Here is a 21,841-nt window from a genome sequence, read left to right as displayed (position 1 = left end):
CCCAACTACTAATCCGGCCCTCATTGGCTTATCTATGGGAGAGCGGACGGGATCCCGAGTTTTCCAATGGGTATGGTCGTATGTGATGGTTTCCTGTTGTTAGATAGGCTATAACCTAAACTGCATCTAGGTATTCGAGTTGAGGACACCATCAGGGTAAGGAAAGAAACATTGTAAATCTTTTCTGAAAACTCAATTTTCTGAAAACTCAATTACTGAGAAAATCATAATTTCATCTCTTAATAGAAGTTAAATTTTAGAACAAAAAGGTCATCAACAGTCATTTCAACTCAAACCAATGTACTCCCTTATTATCATGCCGGCAACGAAGCCCCCGCCGTTACAATGCTCGCACTTACAACCAATCGCCCGTCATATCTCATTTCGAAATAGTTCTCTCTGCTAACATGCGGGTGATGTAGGTGCGGTGGTGAAATACGTCTTGTAGTACACGTTATCGCCAATGTTCTTCGCAACACTCGGCGGGGGGTTGAGCGGGCCTCCCTCGTTACGAGGATTAGGGAACAGCAGCGAAGGTGGGTTGGGAGAAAGAACGCTGGTCGGGCATCCGAGAACAGTGTTGCTAAAGTATGGATCGAGCTTCGAGGCTGCCCATGTAGTTGCAGCCGCCACCTCTTCCGTAGTGCCCGCGACGAAAAGAGGAACGACAGAGTTCAAGCCCTGGTACAGGTCGCATAGGAGAGTTGTGGCATTGAGATTTCCGGTTCCGAGTTGAGCAACACCCGGGACCACAGGGTTGCGGAGGTAGATGTCAAGAAGACCCTCTAAAACCGTCTGCACGGTGCCGTAGGGGGTCGCGCGGCGATACCAGTTCTTGGGCCAGGTCTCCGGAACGTACTGGAACTCTCCGGTCTTGCTGTCATACTTGGCGCCGATGATGGAAGAGATGGACTCGTAGTTGGCAACTCCTCCAGCTCCATAGGTACCGTTGCTCATGAACTAAGAGGTTTAGCCTCGAACATGCTTTGAGAAGTTTTGCAAAACCTACCTGGGGGTAAAACGCGAAGGCACCGATTGAAACAATAAGAGGGAAAGGGAAGTAGTAAATGTATGGATTGTACTTTTGAGAGAACATGGAGTTCTTTTGATACTGAGTACCCATATTTGTGAGGTCGAACTGCTTGCTTGCGCTGCTGGCGACTATGTTGACGTTTTGCTTAAACATACGGGACGAAAGGTGGTGGTTATCACCACACCCGTTGTAAAAGTCTTCTCGATTGACAGAAATATCGACCTAATGACGTCGTTAAGTTACTCTCATTCTCATCCCTTTGATTCCGTGAATGCTTACCTCAACGGTGGAGTGTCGGTTCAAACCACCAACTTTACCCGGGCCAGCCCCCAGATAGAAAGATTCTGTGGCGATGTCTCCGTCAGTGAGAACAGCAAATACACCAAGAATGGTGGATAAATCAGGTCCCATGTTGAAACCACGCGCAGTCGCCTCAATGACTTGGCCGAGGGTGACATGGCCGTTGCGGGGAAGATAGCCATGGTTGGCGAGCAGATTCAACCCCGGGCAAGGACCTCTGCTGTCGTTAGGGCCAGGAGCCCGAAACTCGAAGCCCTTCTCCGGACGGGCATTCTCTGGGCTAACATTCTGAGCGATCGCTCCAAGGAGACCGGTGACGGTGTTTGTAAGAGAACTGATGATATTGCCTAGGAGTTGAGGTTCTGGTTTTGCCACGGGTTCAGGGTCACGCTTGAGAAGTTCTTCGAGCTGCTCTTTTGAGCCCAGCATGGATGGGAAAGCTGCTCCTAGAGCAGCGAGAGAGACTGCTGTTGCGCTTTGGAGCTTCATATTGACAAATTGTGTGAATGCAAGAATTCGGCCAATGAATAGTAACTCTGTCTTCTGAACGACCACGGATGAATTAGAAATGCAAGACTATAGCATTGAGAGGGCCAACATCGCATTATATAAGTTCCACCGGCCATAAATAGCAACATGGAGAATTCTTATGACGACAAAAACATTTGAGAAGCTAGACAGCAAGACTCCTAGATGAGGTCAGAGCCATTCGCGATAACATGAACATATTCGCCTTTCCAATGGCCCAAATCGTCAACCGCTTGGCAAGAGCAAAAGCTTTATTCTAGGGCGTAAAAACACTCAGTGCGTCAGCGCTATCCATCGTCTGCTTTGTAGATCACCATTTCAGAGCATTAAGAATGTTAACCAAAGACCGGGCACTTGAGGACACCGTCAAACTCAAAAAAGCGTCGAATGGGCCAAGAACACGGATGGAATCACGAACTTCAAGTTCTTCAAGACGGAAAACAAAGATTCCGAACGACTAGCGTCTACTGGTAGCCCGCGAACATGGCGCCGTTGCTGGCTTCGCATCGCCAGCAACTAGCGCTTTGACAACTCGGAGTATTTCTCCACGGTCTAACCTCTAGAAAGGCTAAAACGAATCGTCACAACGCTTAATTAGGAAACTACTACATACTATGACAACAATGAGCGTCATTACTGGTTGAACATCCGGGCCGAGGATCAACAGATTAGAGACGGGAAGAAGAGGCTGTCATCAAACTCAATCATTCCCATAGATCTGAACGGACTGCATGCAGTAATAAGCGCCGGAAAGAACGTCATCAAGATGCTCCTTCTACACCTAGTTGTCCAAAAAGCGGAGACAACGTCAACATGAGCTTCTATGGTAGCGTTAGAAATATCAATGAAATAAGGTAGGTGATTGTAAGCTTAATACGTACTATTCAGTTACAAGATATTGAGTATCAGAAATCTCAAAAGTGCCTTGGTTACATTGCCAATAGTGGAGTGTTGTCGAGTCTCTAACACATGTTGAGATATCGATAAACAGCACTTGAAAGGCAATGTTCAGCCAACAACTTGATGCTCTTATGACAACAAAACTTGACTTCGACTATCTTTTCTTCTTCTTGGGTGAGCGCGTGTTAATTAAGACTTGACTTCATACGAGACTCTTGTTACGTTTTGAACTGTCAAGCGTTACAGGAAATGTCTCTGCTTCACTGCGAGGTTTAGCGACCCTCACATTCCTTTCTTTACCAAGGCAACTCTGCCTTGTCTCGCTGCCTCGATGTCAAGTCCTGTGCTGTCTGCAAGCCCCTTAAATCCCGAACAGAGCACGGATTCCTCTTCCTACGCAGCTTGTGATTGCTCCAACTCCTTATCCCAGTTATGAATTATATTGGAGATGGAGATGTGCTTGGCACAGTTCATCTCCACCTCTCTCATATCGGCGAGCTTCTCGTCATTCAGGTGCAAGTTCATGGCGAAGCGCTTCAGTACACCAGGCCGTTCCATCGAGCAGGCAGACGTTAATATAAGGTACCAAGCAGGTATCCTCTCCAATGTACACCGGCGAGTGGGTACCATTAAGCTTGAACATGCCATTACCATTCTTCACAGGCTTTCTCATGGGCCCCGACCCGTTTTATGTCTGTTTATTCCGGAAAGGAACTAAGAGAGTCATTTTGGTGGTATTGTTGTCGTGATGTGTTTTTATTAAAAGTCGAGGAGTAAGATCTAACCGAAATAACAGAACAGACAACACAAGATCCCTTTACAGTTCTTGCAACCTTTGATACATGCCTTATCTTGTGACGCAGTCTCTCCCTCTGAAGCTTCGTTAGCAAGTCCATATTGTGGGTACCCATTCGAGTTTGGTGGAGCTCACGAAGCCTCCAAAGCAGACATCAAAGTGTTCGCTTCGGAAGGGGGGGTATGAGTCTCCTCGGGTGTGTCGAGTCTGTGCATTGGCGTAGATTGTGTTTACAGCAGAGCAGTTCCTGCTTCTACGCCGTGAACCTGCATCGGTGGTCGACTTCCAAATCTGCGCAGCCCGCCAAGTGTTAGCAAATCATAAATCCCGTCTTACGGATATAGTGGACTACCAAGGCAAACTCGGAATGGCGTGCCGGATAACCCTGTCGGTGACTAAGCTCGATGCCTTCCAAAAGAGACTCGCTACCGCCGCTTGTTTTCACTTCGCAAGCAAACAGTCCTCACTCGCGGTGCACACATATGGAACTAAGGGACTTCTGATCTTCAATCCCTGACAGCTACTGCTCATTCAACAGGGGTTGTAAGCATGGGGACCCCGGTGCCTGCGCTGGTCCTCAGCTTGTCAGGGTTGGGCGGCCTTGGCCCGAATTCCGCTGGACAGTGACATTCACGCATCGGTTGGTTCACTTCTTTTTTAACTACAGTCTCTCCCACATCCATTGGCATCACCAGAAACCGCCACCTTTTCATCCAGACCTCTTTCTTTGCCTCCTCACCGCCGGGCACGAGACACCCGCTCAGTGTATTCTACGACTCCGGTATTCACGATGGCGTACCCTAACAATGTTGGCATCAAGGCCATGGAGATCTACGTCCCCGGCCAGGTTCGTGGTTTGCTAGCAACACTCCCCAGCTTCATCCTCACTTTTGCCCAGCAATTAATGCAGATTTCCAGGCCTTGGACCAGTCGCTCTTCGAACAATATCAGGGAGTTTCGGCTGGCAAATACACCATCGGCTTGGGTCTCAAGTACATGAACTTCTGCAATGACCGCGAAGGTTAGTGCTTGTGATGCGTCAACCCCCTGCTTCTGGAGGAAGCACGATTTTCGGAGTGGCGCTCCGCATGCCCATCAACTACTGACATAGCGACCTTAGATGCGACATCCCTTGCTCTCACGGCAGTCTCTTCTCTCCTGAAGAAGTACAACATCGAGCCCAAGTCCATTGGCCGCCTCGAGGTCGGTACGGAGTCCCTGATCGACAAGGCAAAGTCCATCAAGACTGTGTTGACCCAGCTGTTTGAGCCTGCCGGGAACACAAGCCTGGAGGGTATCGACACCGTCAATGCGTGCTACGGAGGCACAAGTGCTCTTTTCAATGCCGTTAATTGGGTCGAGTCTCGCTCATGGGACGGCCGCGACGCAATCGTAGTGGCATCGGACATTGCGCTCTATAAGGAGGCCTCTTCCCGGCCGACCGGCGGCGCCGGCTGTGTCGCCATGCTCGTGGGCCCCGATGCGGTGCTCTCCCTGGATCCAACGCTCAAGGGCACCTTCATGACACACGCCTACGACTTCTACAAGCCCGACCTCAAGGCAGAATTTCCCGTGGTCAACGGACACGAGTCTCTTCGATGCTACACCTCAGCGCTTGATGGCTGCTACAACCGTCTCCGGGAGAGAGTCGAGGAGGCCAATGTGAAGGCGAACGGCCACGGGCCCAAAACTGACACGCGCAGCCTTTTGGACATCTTCGACTACATGGCGTTCCATACCCCTAATTGCAAGCTGGTCAGCAAGTCTTACGGACGTCTGCTGTACAACGACTACAAGCTGGGTGGTAACGAGGACACCTGGGGGAAGGTCCCTGCCGAGCTCCGCGAGCTGAGCTATGAGGACTCCCTAAAGAGCAAGGAGCTGGAAAAGCTGTTTGTCGCTTTGTCCAAGGATCGTTTTAAGTCGCGAGTCGAGCCGTGTATTGCCGCTCCCACGCAATGCGGCAACATGTACACCGCCAGTCTGTACTGCTCCCTTATCAGCTTGATCAGCAACATCGACCTGAAGACTTCAGTGGGGAAGACGATTGGCATGTTCAGCGTAAGTCATCGTGTTGCTGCATTCTCCGACGCCCTATTTATACTAATTATCCTTGTTCCTACCAGTACGGCAGCGGAATCGCCAGTACTTTGTTTGCGGTCAAGGTGACAGGTGATCTTACTGAATTAGTACAAAAGATTGATTTGATGAACCGATTGAGTCAGCGCAAGATCTCTACTCCTGAAGAATATGAAGAGGTAATCAACTGTGCCTAACATTATGATACTGAGCTTTTGCTGATCGCAGACGATCAGGCTTGCGACCTCAGATTGAAGGCTTACGGCGCTAAGAACTTTGAGCCCACTGGCAGCATTGAGAACATGGCTCCGGGCACATACTATCTGAAGGAAATCGACGAGGCGTACAGGAGGACATACGCCGTGAAGGAGTAAATAGATGATGTGATGATGACCGGTGTTAATCTCTCGTAGTTGTTATCCAAGTTCGACCCAAAGCATATAGAAGATTGAGTCTAGAAAGCAGAGATTAGACAGACAGAGAGCATACACTGTTCAGCGGCTTTGAATGAATTATTATAACCCAATTAATAAAGTACATTGTTTTTTCCCTCTTCTATGTGCCCCTACCTTAGTCCCATCGTAGCAAGTTTCCAGTTCAAGATGACAGAGGTTGTTGAATGTACCGTGTTACGTGTCACAGTATCTGGTTGAAATGAAGTTGCGAGTAATAGAATGATCGGCCTCAGCATGTATACTATGAACAAAAGAAGCCTGGTCATTTGCCGGGTCCTCTTCATCAACTTGATGACAAGATTAGGCTTTTTCCACAGCAAAATTATCCGTGCATCCTTGCTTCAATCCAAGGTTCCCTCGACAAGCTCAATCTCGTAAGTGTAGATAATCTTAGCTGCAGTGACGTGTAGTTCCAGACAAGTCAGCCTGCTGGCATCCAACGAAACACTCGCCTAAAGCATGCTGCATAGAACGTAATTAATCCAGAAATGGGTTGGCCTAAGGAATTTGAGCGTGGTTAGAATCAAGTTCGTCAGTTGAGGGGATTCATCCAGCACGACCCAGGACCCTCCGCAGGTGTTTTCATATGCGTTTCAATGCCTTGAAAGTCTCTTCCGAAAGCCAATTCTCGAATATTTCTACTTTTTAGCAAAAGAAGTTAGTTAGCAAGTTTGATGAAATGCCCCTGATGCGTTTACGTCAAGTTCTATCAAATGTTAACAAATTACAGCATGGCCAACACCCTGAAAACCGGACCATGATTTTGCCGTGTTAATTGACAAATTTTAAGCGGAGATACGAACAAAAGGACCTTGGGGAAAATTGAAATCGTCAGTGTTCCCAAAATACTTAAAAGCCCGTCGCCAAGTAAAGAAACAAGTGAATGAGTAGTGTGGTCATACCGTATGTGTACTGCAACTCGAGAATGTCCCACGTTTGTCGGCCACCCATGTAGCTCTTACTGTAGAGGAGCTGTGATGCTATCAGACTAGATTTACATTGTCAATAATTGCGTGTGTATCAAGTGTCTAATACAAGTTGAGATATTGATAGACCCAAAGACAACGTGCCGCCAGCAACTTGAAGCTCTTATGACAACGAGACTTGAATCCGCTTGTTAAGTGAGCCCAAGTAAATAAAAATTTGACTTTATACGAGACTCTTAATACAGGAAATGTCTGATTCACTGCGAGGTAGACCTTCTTTCAGGTACCTTTTTTTCCAAGGCTACTCAACTACCTTATTTGTGCAGCAGGGAGTGGGGGGATGGAAATGCGACCTAATTGGCTCGCTAACGAGAACCTTTCGTCCACAGTGGCCGGGCGTTGAAATGGTGCGTGCATTCATCTGGGGGCAGGTGCCGGCCACTTGCCCCACAAGCGGGGTCTTGCCGGGAAAAGCCCGGTGGTGCTTTACGCCGTAAAATCTGCCGTCCCGATAATTTTGGATTGAAGCTTCTCAAATACCTGGACCTCATTACCCACCACACCACCCCGCCAATCACCCCGCGCACCCACCGTTGTCGGAATCAACTGAATAGCCATGACGAAGTCTAAATCGAAGAAGAGAAAGCAGAATGCGCCGTCCGACGTACCCAACAAAGTCGCCAAGACGAATGGCGTGACGATTACTCCTCCACCTGACAGCGACGGCGACGGCGCATCACTCGAACCCAAGAGCTTACAGACGGTCATTTCGGATGAAGAACTCGAGATTACGGTTGACACTCTCAAGACACTCGCACAATACCCAGGCCTGATCAAGTCAAGGCCATGTAAGGACCTTCGCGTGGCTGTCTACGACTTTCGGCAGGCCTCGGTCAGCGATGCTCGTACGTTTCTCGCCACCCAGCTTAAAATGGCATTGAAAACAGCTATTGACAATTGAGCTTTCTAGCCGGATCAAACCTCAGTCTCACTGCCCGAATCACTTCTGCCCTTACCGATGAACGATATACCGAAGCGAGAATCCTTCTGGCTGAGATGAGAATTCGCGATCAAGAACCGAAACTCGGTGCCCTGTGTCGATGGGTCCGAGACCTGGACGTTATCAGCGGATTATCGACAATACCTGGAGGAGATGGAACTGCTATTCAGCGTAGTGAACGAGACGAGCAACGCCTTCGCGTTATTGATGCTGTCCTACGAGTTACCGGCCCTGTCGATATCAATCCAGAGGCCCTGCCCATCTCAACAACGCCCGGCATCGCCCTTCAAGAGATCTGGGATCTCCGCCCCTCTACACCATCAGAGCAAGTCTATGCTTCCGTCCTAGACAAGTCAATCTTTGACTCCGCGCCAGCATCTTTGGCGACCGGCCTTCGCATGATCGAGAAAACCCCTGGTCCTCAGCGCAAGCCACCTAACCATCATGATGCACTTCTTTATACTTCCGCCCCAAATACAGTTCCTCTTGCCACAGACCGGCCCTCCGTATCATATCAGCCGCACCCGGTTGTCCCTGACCTCGGGGTCTTGAGCAATGTTCTTTCGCCAGAGGAGTGCAAGGCCATCATTGCCGCAGGTGAAACTGTCAATTTTCTCCCCGATGCTCCTCTCCGCGAGGACGGAGACATCAGCATTCTAGCACACAACTTTTATTGGGTTGTCGACCCTCTCTTTCACGACACCCTCTGGTCACGCGTTGCACCACACGTCCCCGCCTCCGTTAGGGGACGTCAAGCCCGCGGCCTCAACCGTCGCTTCCGCGTATATCGTTACGTTCCTGGTGCTGAGTACCGTGCTCACATTGACGGGGCGTGGCCACCCTCTGATGTACTTCCTGATGACACTTATGTGTACGATGCATCGCCCAAAGACAAAAAGCAAAGTTCGCTCTTCACGTTCCTGATCTATTTGAATGACGAGTTCGAGGGTGGAGAGACAACTTATTTCCTACCTGCGGCGCGGGAAGGAACCCTTAATGCGTACCCAATCCGCCCAGTGATGGGAAATGTAGCCTTGTTCCCGCATGGAGACACTAGAGGCGCGCTACTGCATGAGGGGACGGGCGTGAGAAAGGGGGCTAAGTATGTCATCAGGACAGAAGTGGAATATGATGTTGAGCCATCTGAATAAAAGTAAATGTCTTTGTTACTTTCTAAAAACAAAATACAGTCTTTTGTTTTATAAGATGCAGTCAAAACGCAGATTGCTAGCGGGCAATGATAATGAATAAGCCAGCGCTAAGAGTATTTAGTGAGATAATGATAATGAAAGGTACGCATCTCTGCGTCGCCTGCGAAATAACATCTGATTGAATTGAAAGAAAGTGCTATTCACGCGAAATCACTTTAGATGCATATCTGTATAAAGTTCTTATGAAGTAGTAAAGTGATTTTAGATGAGCTTGGAGTAAGCGTCATGGTTACGTTCATGAAAAGGGCCAGTGTTTAGGTTAGCAAACATGTAAGTGTGCAGCCTGGCAAAAAGACATGTAGAAACGTTCTCGCCGTAGACAGCAAAAACATTGTGAAGGAGATTTAATGTGGTCAGGCAGGCAGTCATGGTCTTCCCCCACACTTAAGCAGCGTCATAGTCGTCTTAAGAAGAAGTCAAAATCTCATTTAGGTAAGTGGTCAATGACCGGGAACGAGAAAATATGGCCATAAGTTTAATACGGAGCTAAACGTGAATCTCAAAGGAACCAAAGCAAAGAAGATGGAAGTCGAAGTTGCGAGAAAACCGTGTCTTTCCCACGCAGCTCCCAGCTACCATCGAATCTATAGGATGCCTACATGCTATCAACATGCAGCCAGTGCTGAAAGGGCTACATTCCGCCCTTCCAAGCCTCCTAAACCCTCATTTCTCTTTGATGTTCACCATGCTGGCATACGACCCAGCTTGCAGCCAAGGGCTTCTGACCACTTAGGTGCACCAGATGATAGCGCACGTGAAACCAGGGAAGCACAGGTCGGGGTTGGGAGTCTGGCAACCCTGCTCAATGCACCAAAAGTACTTGTCGTAGTCTCTGCACTGCATTTGGATGTGAACGTCAACCAATTCTGGAGTTGAGAAGAGAAGGATAGTTAGCTAAGTTGCCACTACTTCGAATAATATGAGGACAGGAGGGCGCTCGTACGGGACTTGGGAGCCTCAACATCACGCTCCTCAACGGAAACCGTAGGCGCAGCAGCAGCCACAGCGACAAGGGTAGCGAGGACCGAGGTGAAACGCATTTTGAAGACTTGAAGTCGTGGTGCTTGAGAAGTGTTGGCGATGACTGATTCTTGCTCTGGAGCTGTTGTGTGAAGAAGAGAAGGGTAGACTCTAGGGAAAGGGCAGGAGCTTCTTTTTATATACTTTTTGGAAGCTGAAACTTTGGTATATGACATTCTTCTTGGAAATCTTGAGCAAGCGCTTGAGTCTCCATTGCTGGCGTGTCTTGCAGGTGTAGCACTGAGCTCTCCACATAGCCTTCGGACGCTTGGGTCCTCTGTAGACGTATCTTCAAGGCACAGCGCCAGGAATTGCTTCTTCTACACTCGAAAGGGATAGTAGAGAGCTACTAGGAGCGGCCATTGGTGCGACTTTCAAAATCTCTCGGCCGAAATAGTCTCGTTCAACTACGAGGATCGGGTGCTTACATCACGCATTAGCCAGTGCTGGGTCTGCTTCTTGAAAGACGGTTCGTTACTGATGCAGTTGCAAGAGTTGAGGCTTGCTTGAGACATAATGATTGGACCACTTACACCTTCAACAGTTATGACAAGGTTACCTCTACCCCGCCTTCTGTTATGCCTTGCAGGGAAAGGATTATGGACCTTCCCGTTCCCCAGCCAGATCGTGCAGGACTGGCGTCTAGGGTATACTACTTATTTGACCAATCAGATCAACGAGACAACTGAAGGATCATTAAGTAAGAAAATAGTATAAATTCGCGCTGTTCAAGTCACTGGAAAAACCAATAGGGTCTCAGTATTTTGCCGTTGAGTACGGATAAGGTTCCTATTATGGATCCTCATCCTACTCAGTAGGCGCTAATGCTATGGAACATGGGGGTGCTCGGGCGAAGTGACTCCAGCTGAAGTACGGAGTAGTCGTTGAGGAGAACGTAAGAAATTATACCTCAAAGCCGGCGTGACGCGTTCCATTGGCATTCTTTAAGATAGCCAATGTCTATACTTGTTCTGATCGGGCCCCTGACATAAGAACAAGCTGCACTAGTTATGAAATCTTTGAATGTTAGTTGAGCAACCCGACAGAACCTGTTGATTTGGCATTGCAGTTGGGTGACTATCAATATGTAACTTAGATACTGCTGGCATGGGCTTGTGTACTGAGGAGCTGAAGCATGCCTCTCCCCGCTTTACAGCCCTCGGTGTTAAATACGGCGACAGCAGCAATGCGGGGATCGGGAGGAACAGGTATGACAGGGGATAGAGCAGAGTCTGGGCCCTATATTTCCTTTTCCGAAGTGTCGTATCTGGCTCGTTACTCTGAGCTAGTGACGAATCCTGACGCGCAATGCATAGCGCAGATATAGGCTCATGGAGCTGGAATCTGCAGGATGACCGATCAACCAGGCCGCAGCTCAACGAGACCAACTTATGTCACAATTTGAACAAGATTGAACCGTCAGGCTCTCTAGAAAATCAGTGGAGACATACATCTGCGTATCTGAGTGTCGGAGAGAGTGAGACATTGACTATTGATTAAAGATTCAGCTGCCAGCATATAGTGTTGGCGGCTGGTGGGAAAGTGGTGGAGAATGAAATTTTAGACACCTTGGTATCATGGGAATACATTACACTGGCTTAGATGGAAGCCAGTTTTGAAATCGGCCTATCAAGTGTTGTTCAATACACAACCAGGCATTCTCCAACATCAACAAGTCCGATATGTACCCGACGCAGCCTGTGCAGTCACTTCTACTCTCAATAGACTAAAAGAAAGCACAGATGAAACTCTCCCATCTTCCGAATTGCTCTTCGAATTACTAAAATTTTACTTTTAGCGCCTCATCCGACTATATTTGTCCGGTGGAAGCAGCCCTCTCGAGCGTGGCATTGGGTTTACATACAAAGACAACACGATGCTGTGCGTCTGCAATATGTGTATTCAGGTTAAATTGTCTTTAGCACCAACCCCCAAAAGTGCCAAGCAAATCCTCCCGCAACTGTTCTAAGCAGCATAGGCATGGCGGAAGAACTTTGGTGATTTTTGCCCTTCCGTAACCGCACTAGAGCGACTAAGGCAGTTGTTTTCGAGACAGGGGCCACACAGCAGCCATTGATGGCAAAGCCATTCTCTCTAAGCAAATGTGAGGCCGAAGTTCAGAAGCATGCGGCCTCCTCAGCCCATTACAGGTTCATGCACGAAGATAAGCTCGGCTATTTCTTGGCTTTTGCCAGAAGAAGCAATTGGTATTCCATAAAGCTAACCGAAGCTACCTAGTCAATGGTGTATAGCACAGCGCCAAGAATATTTGGCGTCTATGTGCTGGAATCCTATTGGGATTGTTGTAGCGTAACGCATATCCCATCTCTGTCGGTCCCCTGTTAAACCTGCAGGGAACTGACACATCCTGCTCATATCGCTCACAGCTTGGACGGGTTTAGATGGCGGGTAATCCGGCCGCACCCGGATAGTAGGGCTGTTGCGAACTCAGGACCACGATGTGATTTATTCCCTCATCCACTTCTCTGCCTCAGTTCAGCGGAAAAGAGGAAGGCGAATGTACTGCTATAGACATCTATAAACTACTGCGTGCCAGGGGTTACGGGGCTGGCCACGTTTCCTACTGTTCGACGAAGATTGCCGTTCGGCCGAGTCTCTCCACTGCTAGGTCTTCAACACCAAGCACCAGTAGGTATTCATTCACAACGTGATCGCACCCATTGGGAAGCTCGTTATTCCGTCAATTCTCCCGTGATGTGTCTCTGAAGACAGTCATTAAACAGATTCGGGTTGTTTCTACCTACGGAACCAACTAATTGCGCCAAACACGCTTGCTGGGCCGTGGTGAGCTATGCACTGCACCTGGGTCGTCTCCATTACTTTCGGCCAGTCTCATATTTCAGGCTCAAAGTACGGATAATGTAGACAGCTAGAAATGATCCCTAACGAACATTCCTGTGGTGAATTTAAATAACATAATTACTAAGCAAGTATCACAAGCAGGGCAGGCAACCATGGATTCTAGATATCTCTTAAGTGTTTCCTGATTAAACAGAAGACCGTTCCACAGACTTCTCTAATTCGATCCGGGCCATTGTGCCGGTCGATACAAGCATCTCATCATCACTCAGCCCTATTCGCTTGAGCCTTTGCCTATATTTCTCAGATCCTGCTCTTCCAATGGTCACAATCTTATTGTCATTTGTACCGGAGTTCTCGAGAAAGCGTGATGAGAAAGGGAGTAGCCTGAGGATGGGCCTCAGAGAAGGCAGACAGATGCAGACAACACCCATACATCCTTCTACAGCACTCCAGAAGCAGGCGTTTTCGACTGCCCAGTTCGCATTAAATCCTCGAAGGTCCAGAAGGAGTAAGAAGCGGAGTCGTAGGGCCGATGCTATGAGCACGCTGAGGTAATTTCAGTCGTTAGCGTTTCTGGAATCATGATCGCCCTCCCGTACAAGGGGCTTATAATGGACTTACAATCCTCCCAGTAGAAAGAAACCAATGACGAAGCCTTTTTGGGTGGAGCGGATCTTTAGCTGCCATACGTAGGGCATGGGCAGTATAAGCAGGAACAGATCGGCAAGAATGTTTGGGATCGAGGTGCCGAAAAAGAAGGGCCCTAGCTCAACACACCGCGCTGTGGCTTGCAGCTCAGGGTCCCAAAGAGATGCGACTGGTATACATTGAAAAGCTGTGACGAGGAGCTGCGCTTAGACAGGCAGTGAGCATTACACTGTTCGTAAGGAACGGAAGGTGGAGAGTTATCCGGTATGGCCGCGTAGGTGGGCCATTGGGGACGAGATGACCTACCGAGGCAATGAACCAACATGCTGAAAAGCACGCGACAAGATAAATAGGAACACGCATTGAAGTAGATTCAAACAGTCTCCAGTAAAATGCGAGTATTGAGGCTTTTAGGCTCATCTGGATAATGTAATAGAAGAGCTCAGCGATGTAAACCGTCTTTGCATTTGAGAGAAGAGTGCTCTCGGGAATCGGCTCCCCGCGGATGGTAGCGTCAGTAGGTAGATCTATGAAGACACAAATGTCAGCGTGTAAGCTAGAAGAATTGTCGAGACTACGTATTCTTACCAACGATCATAAGACCGATGAAGACTCCTACTGATGTCTGGAAGACATGTTGTCAGTCTTGGGACTAAAGAACAAACGGTATCAAAAAGGGTTGGATGTGGCATACCAGTGCGAAGAGAGCAAGCCAGTCATCGTACCATATGCCTGCCCTCGATATCCTGCGAGAGACAAAACGAAGAACAACTGCAAGAAGACCTAATGGAAAACAGACGCTAGTCGTTATGATTGTCCGATTACGATACTCAAGGGTGAGGTAGGCCACATTTGCCGAGGACAGCTCTGACATCTCCGTTAGACAAGTGATAAGTTCATTGAAGGTCCTGCTGAACACAAACCAACACACTACCAACACCCGAGGCCATCCTCTGGAGGTCGTTAGAGTATTTATCGTGCTTACGAGACACAATTACAGCACAGGCCAATTTCTTTATCAGCGATCTAACCAGATATCGCATACTTCGAAGTTGTGGATAATAACGGCCTGTCCTTCTCCGTTTTCATCCAAAACCAAGCAGCGCTGAAAGATTCCAGAACGCGAAGTGGCGCGTACTGGAAGCCCACTTTGAGTTCGATTCGACAATAGCACAAGCGAACAAGCATGCGATCTTATTGGGTAGCGAGGCAGTTATCCAGATGTGTATTTGGAGGCGTCAGCTCTTTAACTGTAACCAAGCTGTTCTTGGCATAGCTCCTTGATACCAAAAGGACGGGCTGATGTGAATTCTTAGCCATGTACGCGCGCCAAAAAAAAAAAGCACTTCATAATAAATTTCGCATGTGGCACACATGAAAGTCGGAAATTCTGACATCAGAAGGGCCCGCTGTCCGTTCACGGCAAATGGGGATGTTTCTTTCATCTCAACTACCTCAGTCTGATTAAGAGCTGAGCGAGGGTGGCTTCGGAGCAATCTTCTGGAATACTAGGCGTCGCGAAGCACAATAGGAGCGGCTGTTTGTCCCTTTTTGGAATAGCCAAACAGCAAGTTATGGGTTCAACAGCTCCCGCTTAGACATAATGTTCCAGCCGGCTGGAACCTTCCTGTCATGTCCCACTATACGAGGCTATCAGCCTTAGCAATGCCTCATCTAATCATTCCGTAGCCTAGCTCTGAGACTTTGCAAGCTTGGCTAGCTTTTTTTTCTTTTTAATTCCGAGTACTTTCGTCTGCTGTTTCTCGATCTTTTTGTTTATTAAGTCCTCTGTTATCTTTAAGGGAAAGTGTATCTTTGGTATATTGCTTGAACTTTTTTGAACGCTTTTTGTATTATAACTGTATAATGACCTCTTCTATTAATCTCTTAACTAGTGAGGTGAGATCTATTGTGGCGTGAGTGAGTTTTTAAGCTCCCTCCCCTTTAACGTGGGTATCTTTGTTTGTTTTAGCGTTGAATGCGGAGAAGCTTGTCGCTCGAGAAGAAAGAGGACTTGAAGACCCGAGGATGTTCTCCTCACATATCCCCAAGTTCGGTTGATAGAATCGTCGGTCACTGCCGGCCGATAAAGATGGCTTTGCTGACCCTGCTTCTTTGTTTTCCTTTGGATTGAGCTGCTTTCACCCTCAGCCCCACCCTTATCCCGGTGTTACTGTGAGCCTCCGGTGAGCTTTGATCGCAGGATCTGTGGAACATCCCACCACGTTGCGCATAATCACCCGCACGTATCGAAACTAGTGACGTTCATCCGTAGGTGCCAATCCGTCATCGAAGACATTAGTTGTGGATCAACATCCCGGTTTGCCTTGATGAATATCGTCTCATAGGGATGAACATTGCTCCCAAAGTACTTCTTGTCCCATAGGACATCACCGGAGTCCGGATGAGCCTTGCAATATTTCTTAACATCGCCATCAGGATGCATAGAGGTCATCATAACGTCGACATCATAGCCAGACTTCATGATCAGACCTGTAGTACCGACTTCAGCATGAACCGCGGCGTTCCAGTCGGCGTAACATCCGCTGAGGCCAACGGGGGCATCTTTCGACCCGAACGGGTCGTCTTCTGATGCTGATGTTGCGATGGTGGGGTCAAGGAGAATCCCCATGCCGATGTCGTCTGTCGCAAATATCATAGACTGCACATGCAATCTAGGTTGGCAGTTGAGCGTCATGCCAACGAGCTGAATGTTTGTTAGCCTATTGAATACCTTGTATCCAAAGAGCAGGAGTACTTACCTTGGTTTTGTCCGTCAGCTTGCTAAGAAACAGGTCGGTCCAGCAGGAGAAACTCCACATCGGCAAGAAGGGACCCCTGATGCTCGCGTTCATAGTGATAAACCGCTTGTACTTCTTCCATAGGTCCCCTTCACGGAGAACTTCTCCGATAGCACCCATATCGAAGCATGTGTTTTCTCGCTTCACAATTTTCACATGGGGCAATTCGGGGATAATACTCGACGACTTTGCATCCCCGTTGAAAATGAAAACGAAATCCGCTGCATTGTGAAGGCCCTTTGCGACGAAGTACTCCAAGTTTGCTCGCGCACTATCAGACTCGTGATAAGCATAGACAATGAGTGGCCTGTCACTCGAGCCCTTGTTCTTTGATGCTGGAGAGCCGTGTTGAAAAGAACCATGTTTTATAGAATGCCTCGCTTGGGGCTATTTTCCGGCGGGAATCCCCTTGTTAGCCACCAATTCAAAAATGACACCAAACTGTTATCTTGGAATGATACATACAATGTGGAAGGGGAAAATCCATGTGGCTGTCACGATTAAGAACACGACCGTGATGACACCGATTTTCAGAGGCGTCCCTATAGAAGGCATTGTAAAATATAGTTGGCGTAAAATAATGTAGAAACCAGCATCTAAAAAGAAAGAGGTCACAAATAATGAATGAAGAAATTCGCTGAAGATGATATGCGAAGCAACGCGGCATAGACTGACGTGGAAGGTGGGCTACATGTATGCATTTAGAGGCATTCACTGGCTGGAACCCCTGTTGTGTGGATAAGACTAAGAATAGGGGCTTCATGACCGAAGCAGACGGAGTGTGGGAGCGGCTCCGTACAAGCGCGGAGAAAACCTAATGGTTGCCCACGTCAAATGATGAGGCGCTGCCACGTTTGGTAGCCAGCTCAAATGGCATATGAAAAGTAATGAGCTTCTTTGTGTCGGCTTCGCTTGAAGTTGAAGAAAGTTCACTGTCACAACTTCGCGCAGAAATTGTGTGCGACTATTGGGGACTACGGCGGAAGCTTGGCCATTTTCGTCAACTACTCATTTCGGGCCTCGCCGCCGGATACAAAATCTCAGCACACGTCAAAATTGCCAATACCGACCTGAAAGGCAGGTTTTTTTGTCCTGACCGATCCGGCTCCAGAGATTTAACAATTTATCAATTCTTGTTGCTCCGGTGAGGTGTGTCGTTCTGGCTTGGCTGCAGCAATGCATCCTAGGCTTTTGGTATCGCTCACCCCTATTAGAATAAACCAAATCTGGCAAAAAGTGGGGATCACAATGTACGTTGGTATGGCTTCCAAAGACTTGGACGAATCGCATTGTGTTGTTGGTGCTGTTCATGCAGGTTGCAAATTCGTAGGAAGTGACATGAGACGTTTCCATCCAAGGCTGAATTCAAACAATCAAGCCCCTTGCTTTGAATCGTTTACGGTACGCTTCAACGCGCTGCTACTCCTAATCGCAATGATTTTCCTTTCCCCTACGCGTGAACCGCAACAACCGCGTTTTTGTAATGCTACGTTTTGATGTCGGTGGCCCTAGCCATGCCTTCAGTTGATGTAAGTCTATGATGGATGTGAATCTTTTGCTTCTCAGTAATTTTGTTGCTCTAATACTGATGCCTCTGGGTTGTTTGCAGACTCACGAAGACCAGGCTACAGGGCCATACGAACAACCTGGCTTGGAGGTCACCCCTCAAGAACAACTCGAGCACTCAGAAGAATGGTCGAGACTTCAAGTAGCCAGCAGCCCATCCGAATACTATCAGAACAATGGGAAAGAAGTAGTATCAGGATATTGCACAAACGATAAGATAACTGTGGTCACGGACTATGCTGAACTCCCACAAAACGAGAGAGCAGTATCACCAACAAAACGTCGAAAGCCCATTCGGTACATTGTGGGAGTTACATTGTTTATACTTGTTGTCATTGGCGCTGCTCTCGGAGGCTTAATAGCAAGCCGAAAGAAGACGCACGACAGCAGCGGCTTAGCAACCGGAGACTCTGATGAAGAGAAACCAGCCAGCACACCTACCTCTACCCCGAGCACCAACACGACTCAAAAACAACAGTCAATACGACAGGGCTCACCGTTGACCGTTACTGGTTGGCGAAAACATGATGGTGTTGAGATATATCTCTACTATCAGGACTACAACAACGAGATTCGGGGTTACATATACGATGGTACACGATATTGGGGCAACTCTTGGCACAAACTTGACAAATACAACTCCTTTGCCAGTGAGGGTACTCGCCTGGCCGGAACAATAATCCACTGGGGTCAAGGCTACCTGGTAATTGGCGTTTCTGTTTCGTCCATTCCTCATGTAAATCAACTAAAGGTGCTGACACATGACCTTCTCAGCCACAAATCGAGCTCTTCTATACTAGTGATAAGAACCGGCTTCTCGGCGTTAGCATCAACGAAAAACTCATAACATCATACGAGGAGAACAATATCAAGAATATCGCTTTCGCTACTGGGGTAAACAGTAGTATCTGTAGGTTTCACAGGGGGTGAAACGGAATTCCGTTCGTCAATAACAAATAACAGTAAATTGGTTCTAATCGATGGTTCATGATAGTTGAAAGTGGTGTTGTTGACTAGAAGGTGGGGATATTCCCCCTTGGCCTGTCACGTGGGTCTGGGAGGCTTGGGCCTCTCAGCCTGGCGGGCGTGTGGCTGGAAGTGCCACACGACTCCGTATTCCAACTGTCGCAACAGTATCAGTGCATACTGGCCATGGATAACATTCCAAAAACCTAGTGGTGAACTTGTCGAAGTGCGGAACCGCCTTGGTGCCAAACTTTCACCTGAAAAGAACTGGAACTGGATTGACCTGGGTATTCAAGCCGCTAATGCAAGCAGGTTGGCACTGGTGCCTTTGTCGACGAACTTTAGCAAGATTGCGGACGCAGGAGGTTATGGGATAATTTATCAGAGTACGGATGGTCGATTGGCTACAACCGTGCCACGCCTAGAGTTAGCAATTGCTGGTGAATATGCTTCTTCTTGGCCTACAAGTAAGTTTTCAAGTCATTTTCTTTAACTGGAAGTTCCATTCTAAGGTATTGAGCAGACTTCCCATCTATAACTTTGCCAGAGCATGCTGTGTTTGCCGCTTTTTCAGTTGCTCGACCGTCGGACCCGTTGCAGCGCGTCAACACATACGTTCTTTATCTCGACGCATCTTTCAACATAAACGTAGTTTACGTTGAATCTGGGTCGTGGAAGACGGTGCAGCCGTCTGATTTGAAAAATGTGGATTCTGACACAGACATTTCATGCCTTACTATGGCAACTACATACCGAGACCCGGATTTCGGCGAGGTACTTTTGGAAGAAGCTTCAAAAGAGACGAGATGCTATTTTCAGAGAGGTGGGCAGTTAATGGAAGTGGCATTTGATGGGGTTACATGGACAAAAGTCGGACATGTAACAGTGACATAATTGGGCACGCGTTTTTGTTGTCGGATTGCAGTTGATAGTTGGACCAAAGAGCCGTAGCATTAATGTTCAAAGACAATCAATATTGGCCATTAAATCAATCTCTTTTTTTTTCCCCTCAGTTTAAGATGGCAAATAATCAGCGCCTTTAATAAGGATGTGAAATATTTTACGTTATTTATTCAAGTTTACCATTGAATTACTACAAATATCCAAATCGCCCCATTTCTTACAATAATTGAAACACACTAGAGTGGGATATTGAATATTCTTCCTCAATCGCTGGTATTGATGTACTCCCAAACCAGGTTCCAGGCCGTTAATAATTAATCTAGCAACATTAACCAGTCTAAAAGACCAGTTTCTCATCTTTTAATACCGGTTGTTGGCTACCGTGGGCCCTGCAGCTCCCATGCTTCGACCCCCGTATCCTTGACTGATGGCCTTCTCCTCTTCAAGGGCACGCTTGTGTCTTCGGTGTCGGTCTCGAACCTCGTGGAATGCGGCAGTGATTGCGTGAAGGACACTGGATGGGAGATTTTATTAGCCTTCTATTTCACTCCCAAGGCTTCAAACAGAGGAGATACTTACGTGCTGACAATGGCCAGGATGAATGTGCCCCAGGGCAAGTTGCAACTGTCATCGTTGCTCGCCGTCTCGCCAGTTGCATTGCTCGATCCGTCTGTAAGGCGATCGATAGAGTAGCAGTGTCTAGGCCCGGCCATTCCACCATTGGGTCTGGTGAGGACAGAAACGGCAATGAAGGCACCCACGAAGGCAAGGTCGAGGAGGACCCACAGCCAGCGCAGCCACCTCGCGGTGCCAGGGCTACTGTTTTTCTTGATGCAACTGAATAGTGTGGTGATGAGGGTGTAAAGAACCGCAGCCGCAAGAATGCCCTCCACAGCGCCGTACGAGCCGTTGACGCCCCGACGGGTCTTGATAGAATTGACCAGCCGGTAGACCTTATAGAAACGCTGAGAGAAAATTCCAAGAGAGACGACCGAAGAGATAAACTGAAGAAGGCGAGTTAGGCGAAGAAACCAACGATAAAGACCTGTGTTTCGGATTCTCTCGGGTACGAAGCGCGTCAGAAGGCCGGTGGGTTTCTCATTATTATATGCAGGACCGTCTACGTAGGCGGGGCCATCTAGAGGTTGACGCTGCATCTTAATGATCTGCTATAGTATGCGCGCGGAAGTCTGGGAGGAAGAGGTGCTGAGACTGTGGGTTTTTTTGGTGATAGACCAGTTATCGTTGCTGATAGGGAGAAGTGACTGTAATCTAATGTGTGCAAACTGTTTACTCATGAAGAGGTATAAGCTTTCTAGTCAGGAAAGACTAGCTAAGCTTTATATTCTTTGGATGCTTGTGGATAAACATGCCCCTGGCTAAATGCATTTATTTTCCAGATTTTTTCGTCACCAAGACGTGACGACGAGGCGAGAATCCAGCAGGCTTCTACCCATGCTACCTCCGGCTGAAGTCCAATCATCTCGTTGACTTTCTGCTTCATTTCGATATGTTTCTGTTCGGCGGCAAACGGTCATGTGTTGATGTAGGGGTTAAAAATACGTAGTGAGCGCCTTGGCCGACGCGTTCAATTATCAGCAGCTCTAACAAGCTCTCGGTAAATTCAAGCGAAGATCATGATCACCTAGCGTGGTGTCTGGATTGGGAGGTGGAGTGGCATATTATCTCACCATTATTTCATGGCGGACCAGAGTGAAGCACTTGGCGATTGACGTAGCAATGCCGATTTAGCCGTTGCGATGAGAATGACAAGCCCACGGAAAGTTGAAAGCACTGAACAAACAGCTTTCAAAACACAAAGTCTGCCCTTTATTTCAAGAAAATTAAAATTTATTAAGAATGAAACAAAAGAAGGAAAGGAAAAA

General features: G+C 47.9%; 8 protein-coding genes across 8 annotated transcripts, besides 1 other annotated feature; 3 read left to right on the top strand and 5 right to left on the bottom strand.

Annotated features, from left to right (window-relative positions):
* The first annotated feature begins 34 nt into the window (after nt 1-34).
* Nucleotides 35-103: a sequence feature (Short protein (CTRU02_206365, KAL0939755.1) was converted to a misc_feature.).
* Nucleotides 104-402: 299 nt separating this feature from the next.
* CTRU02_206364 (uncharacterized protein) lies at nt 403-1,822 on the bottom strand (the record flags this gene model as incomplete). The annotated part of the gene is made up of 3 exons (XM_036728040.1): nt 403-960; nt 1,010-1,255; nt 1,313-1,822. 3 exons carry the CDS (start codon nt 1,820-1,822, stop codon nt 403-405), a joined length of 1,314 nt encoding a protein of 437 aa, XP_036580154.1.
* A 2,525-nt stretch (nt 1,823-4,347) lies between these two features.
* On the top strand, nt 4,348-6,010 carry CTRU02_206363 (hydroxymethylglutaryl synthase; the record flags this gene model as incomplete). Its single annotated transcript, XM_036728041.2, has 5 exons — nt 4,348-4,404; nt 4,476-4,578; nt 4,678-5,618; nt 5,684-5,815; nt 5,873-6,010. The coding sequence occupies 5 exons, from the start codon at nt 4,348-4,350 to the stop codon at nt 6,008-6,010; spliced, it is 1,371 nt and encodes a 456-aa protein (XP_036580155.2).
* A 1,623-nt stretch (nt 6,011-7,633) lies between these two features.
* Nucleotides 7,634-9,168, top strand: CTRU02_206362 (prolyl 4-hydroxylase; the record flags this gene model as incomplete). Its single annotated transcript, XM_036728042.1, has 2 exons — nt 7,634-7,922; nt 7,988-9,168. The coding sequence occupies 2 exons, from the start codon at nt 7,634-7,636 to the stop codon at nt 9,166-9,168; spliced, it is 1,470 nt and encodes a 489-aa protein (XP_036580156.1).
* Nucleotides 9,169-9,957: 789 nt separating this feature from the next.
* On the bottom strand, nt 9,958-10,268 carry CTRU02_206361 (uncharacterized protein; the record flags this gene model as incomplete). Its single annotated transcript, XM_036728043.1, has 2 exons — nt 9,958-10,094; nt 10,172-10,268. 2 exons carry the CDS (start codon nt 10,266-10,268, stop codon nt 9,958-9,960), a joined length of 234 nt encoding a protein of 77 aa, XP_036580157.1.
* A 2,988-nt stretch (nt 10,269-13,256) lies between these two features.
* Nucleotides 13,257-14,593, bottom strand: CTRU02_206360 (uncharacterized protein; the record flags this gene model as incomplete). Its single annotated transcript, XM_070204701.1, has 5 exons — nt 13,257-13,617; nt 13,693-13,919; nt 14,026-14,246; nt 14,308-14,344; nt 14,414-14,593. The coding sequence occupies 5 exons, from the start codon at nt 14,591-14,593 to the stop codon at nt 13,257-13,259; spliced, it is 1,026 nt and encodes a 341-aa protein (XP_070061805.1).
* Nucleotides 14,594-15,955: 1,362 nt separating this feature from the next.
* CTRU02_206359 (uncharacterized protein) lies at nt 15,956-17,075 on the bottom strand (the record flags this gene model as incomplete). Its single annotated transcript, XM_036728044.1, has 3 exons — nt 15,956-16,426; nt 16,482-16,907; nt 16,986-17,075. The coding sequence occupies 3 exons, from the start codon at nt 17,073-17,075 to the stop codon at nt 15,956-15,958; spliced, it is 987 nt and encodes a 328-aa protein (XP_036580158.1).
* Nucleotides 17,076-18,108: 1,033 nt separating this feature from the next.
* Nucleotides 18,109-19,946, top strand: CTRU02_206358 (uncharacterized protein; the record flags this gene model as incomplete). Its single annotated transcript, XM_070204700.1, has 5 exons — nt 18,109-18,472; nt 18,494-18,789; nt 18,861-18,988; nt 19,218-19,519; nt 19,585-19,946. The coding sequence occupies 5 exons, from the start codon at nt 18,109-18,111 to the stop codon at nt 19,944-19,946; spliced, it is 1,452 nt and encodes a 483-aa protein (XP_070061804.1).
* A 369-nt stretch (nt 19,947-20,315) lies between these two features.
* CTRU02_206357 (uncharacterized protein) lies at nt 20,316-21,112 on the bottom strand (the record flags this gene model as incomplete). The annotated part of the gene is made up of 2 exons (XM_036728046.1): nt 20,316-20,469; nt 20,535-21,112. 2 exons carry the CDS (start codon nt 21,110-21,112, stop codon nt 20,316-20,318), a joined length of 732 nt encoding a protein of 243 aa, XP_036580160.1.
* Nucleotides 21,113-21,841: the final 729 nt, after the last annotated feature.

This window comes from Colletotrichum truncatum, assembly GCF_014235925.2.
Source record: "Colletotrichum truncatum strain CMES1059 chromosome Unknown Contig_0003, whole genome shotgun sequence".
Classification (NCBI taxonomy): Eukaryota; Fungi; Ascomycota; class Sordariomycetes; order Glomerellales; family Glomerellaceae; genus Colletotrichum; species Colletotrichum truncatum.
The sequence above is the reverse complement of the archived record's forward strand: the minus strand, read 5'-3'. Positions and strand labels throughout refer to the sequence as shown.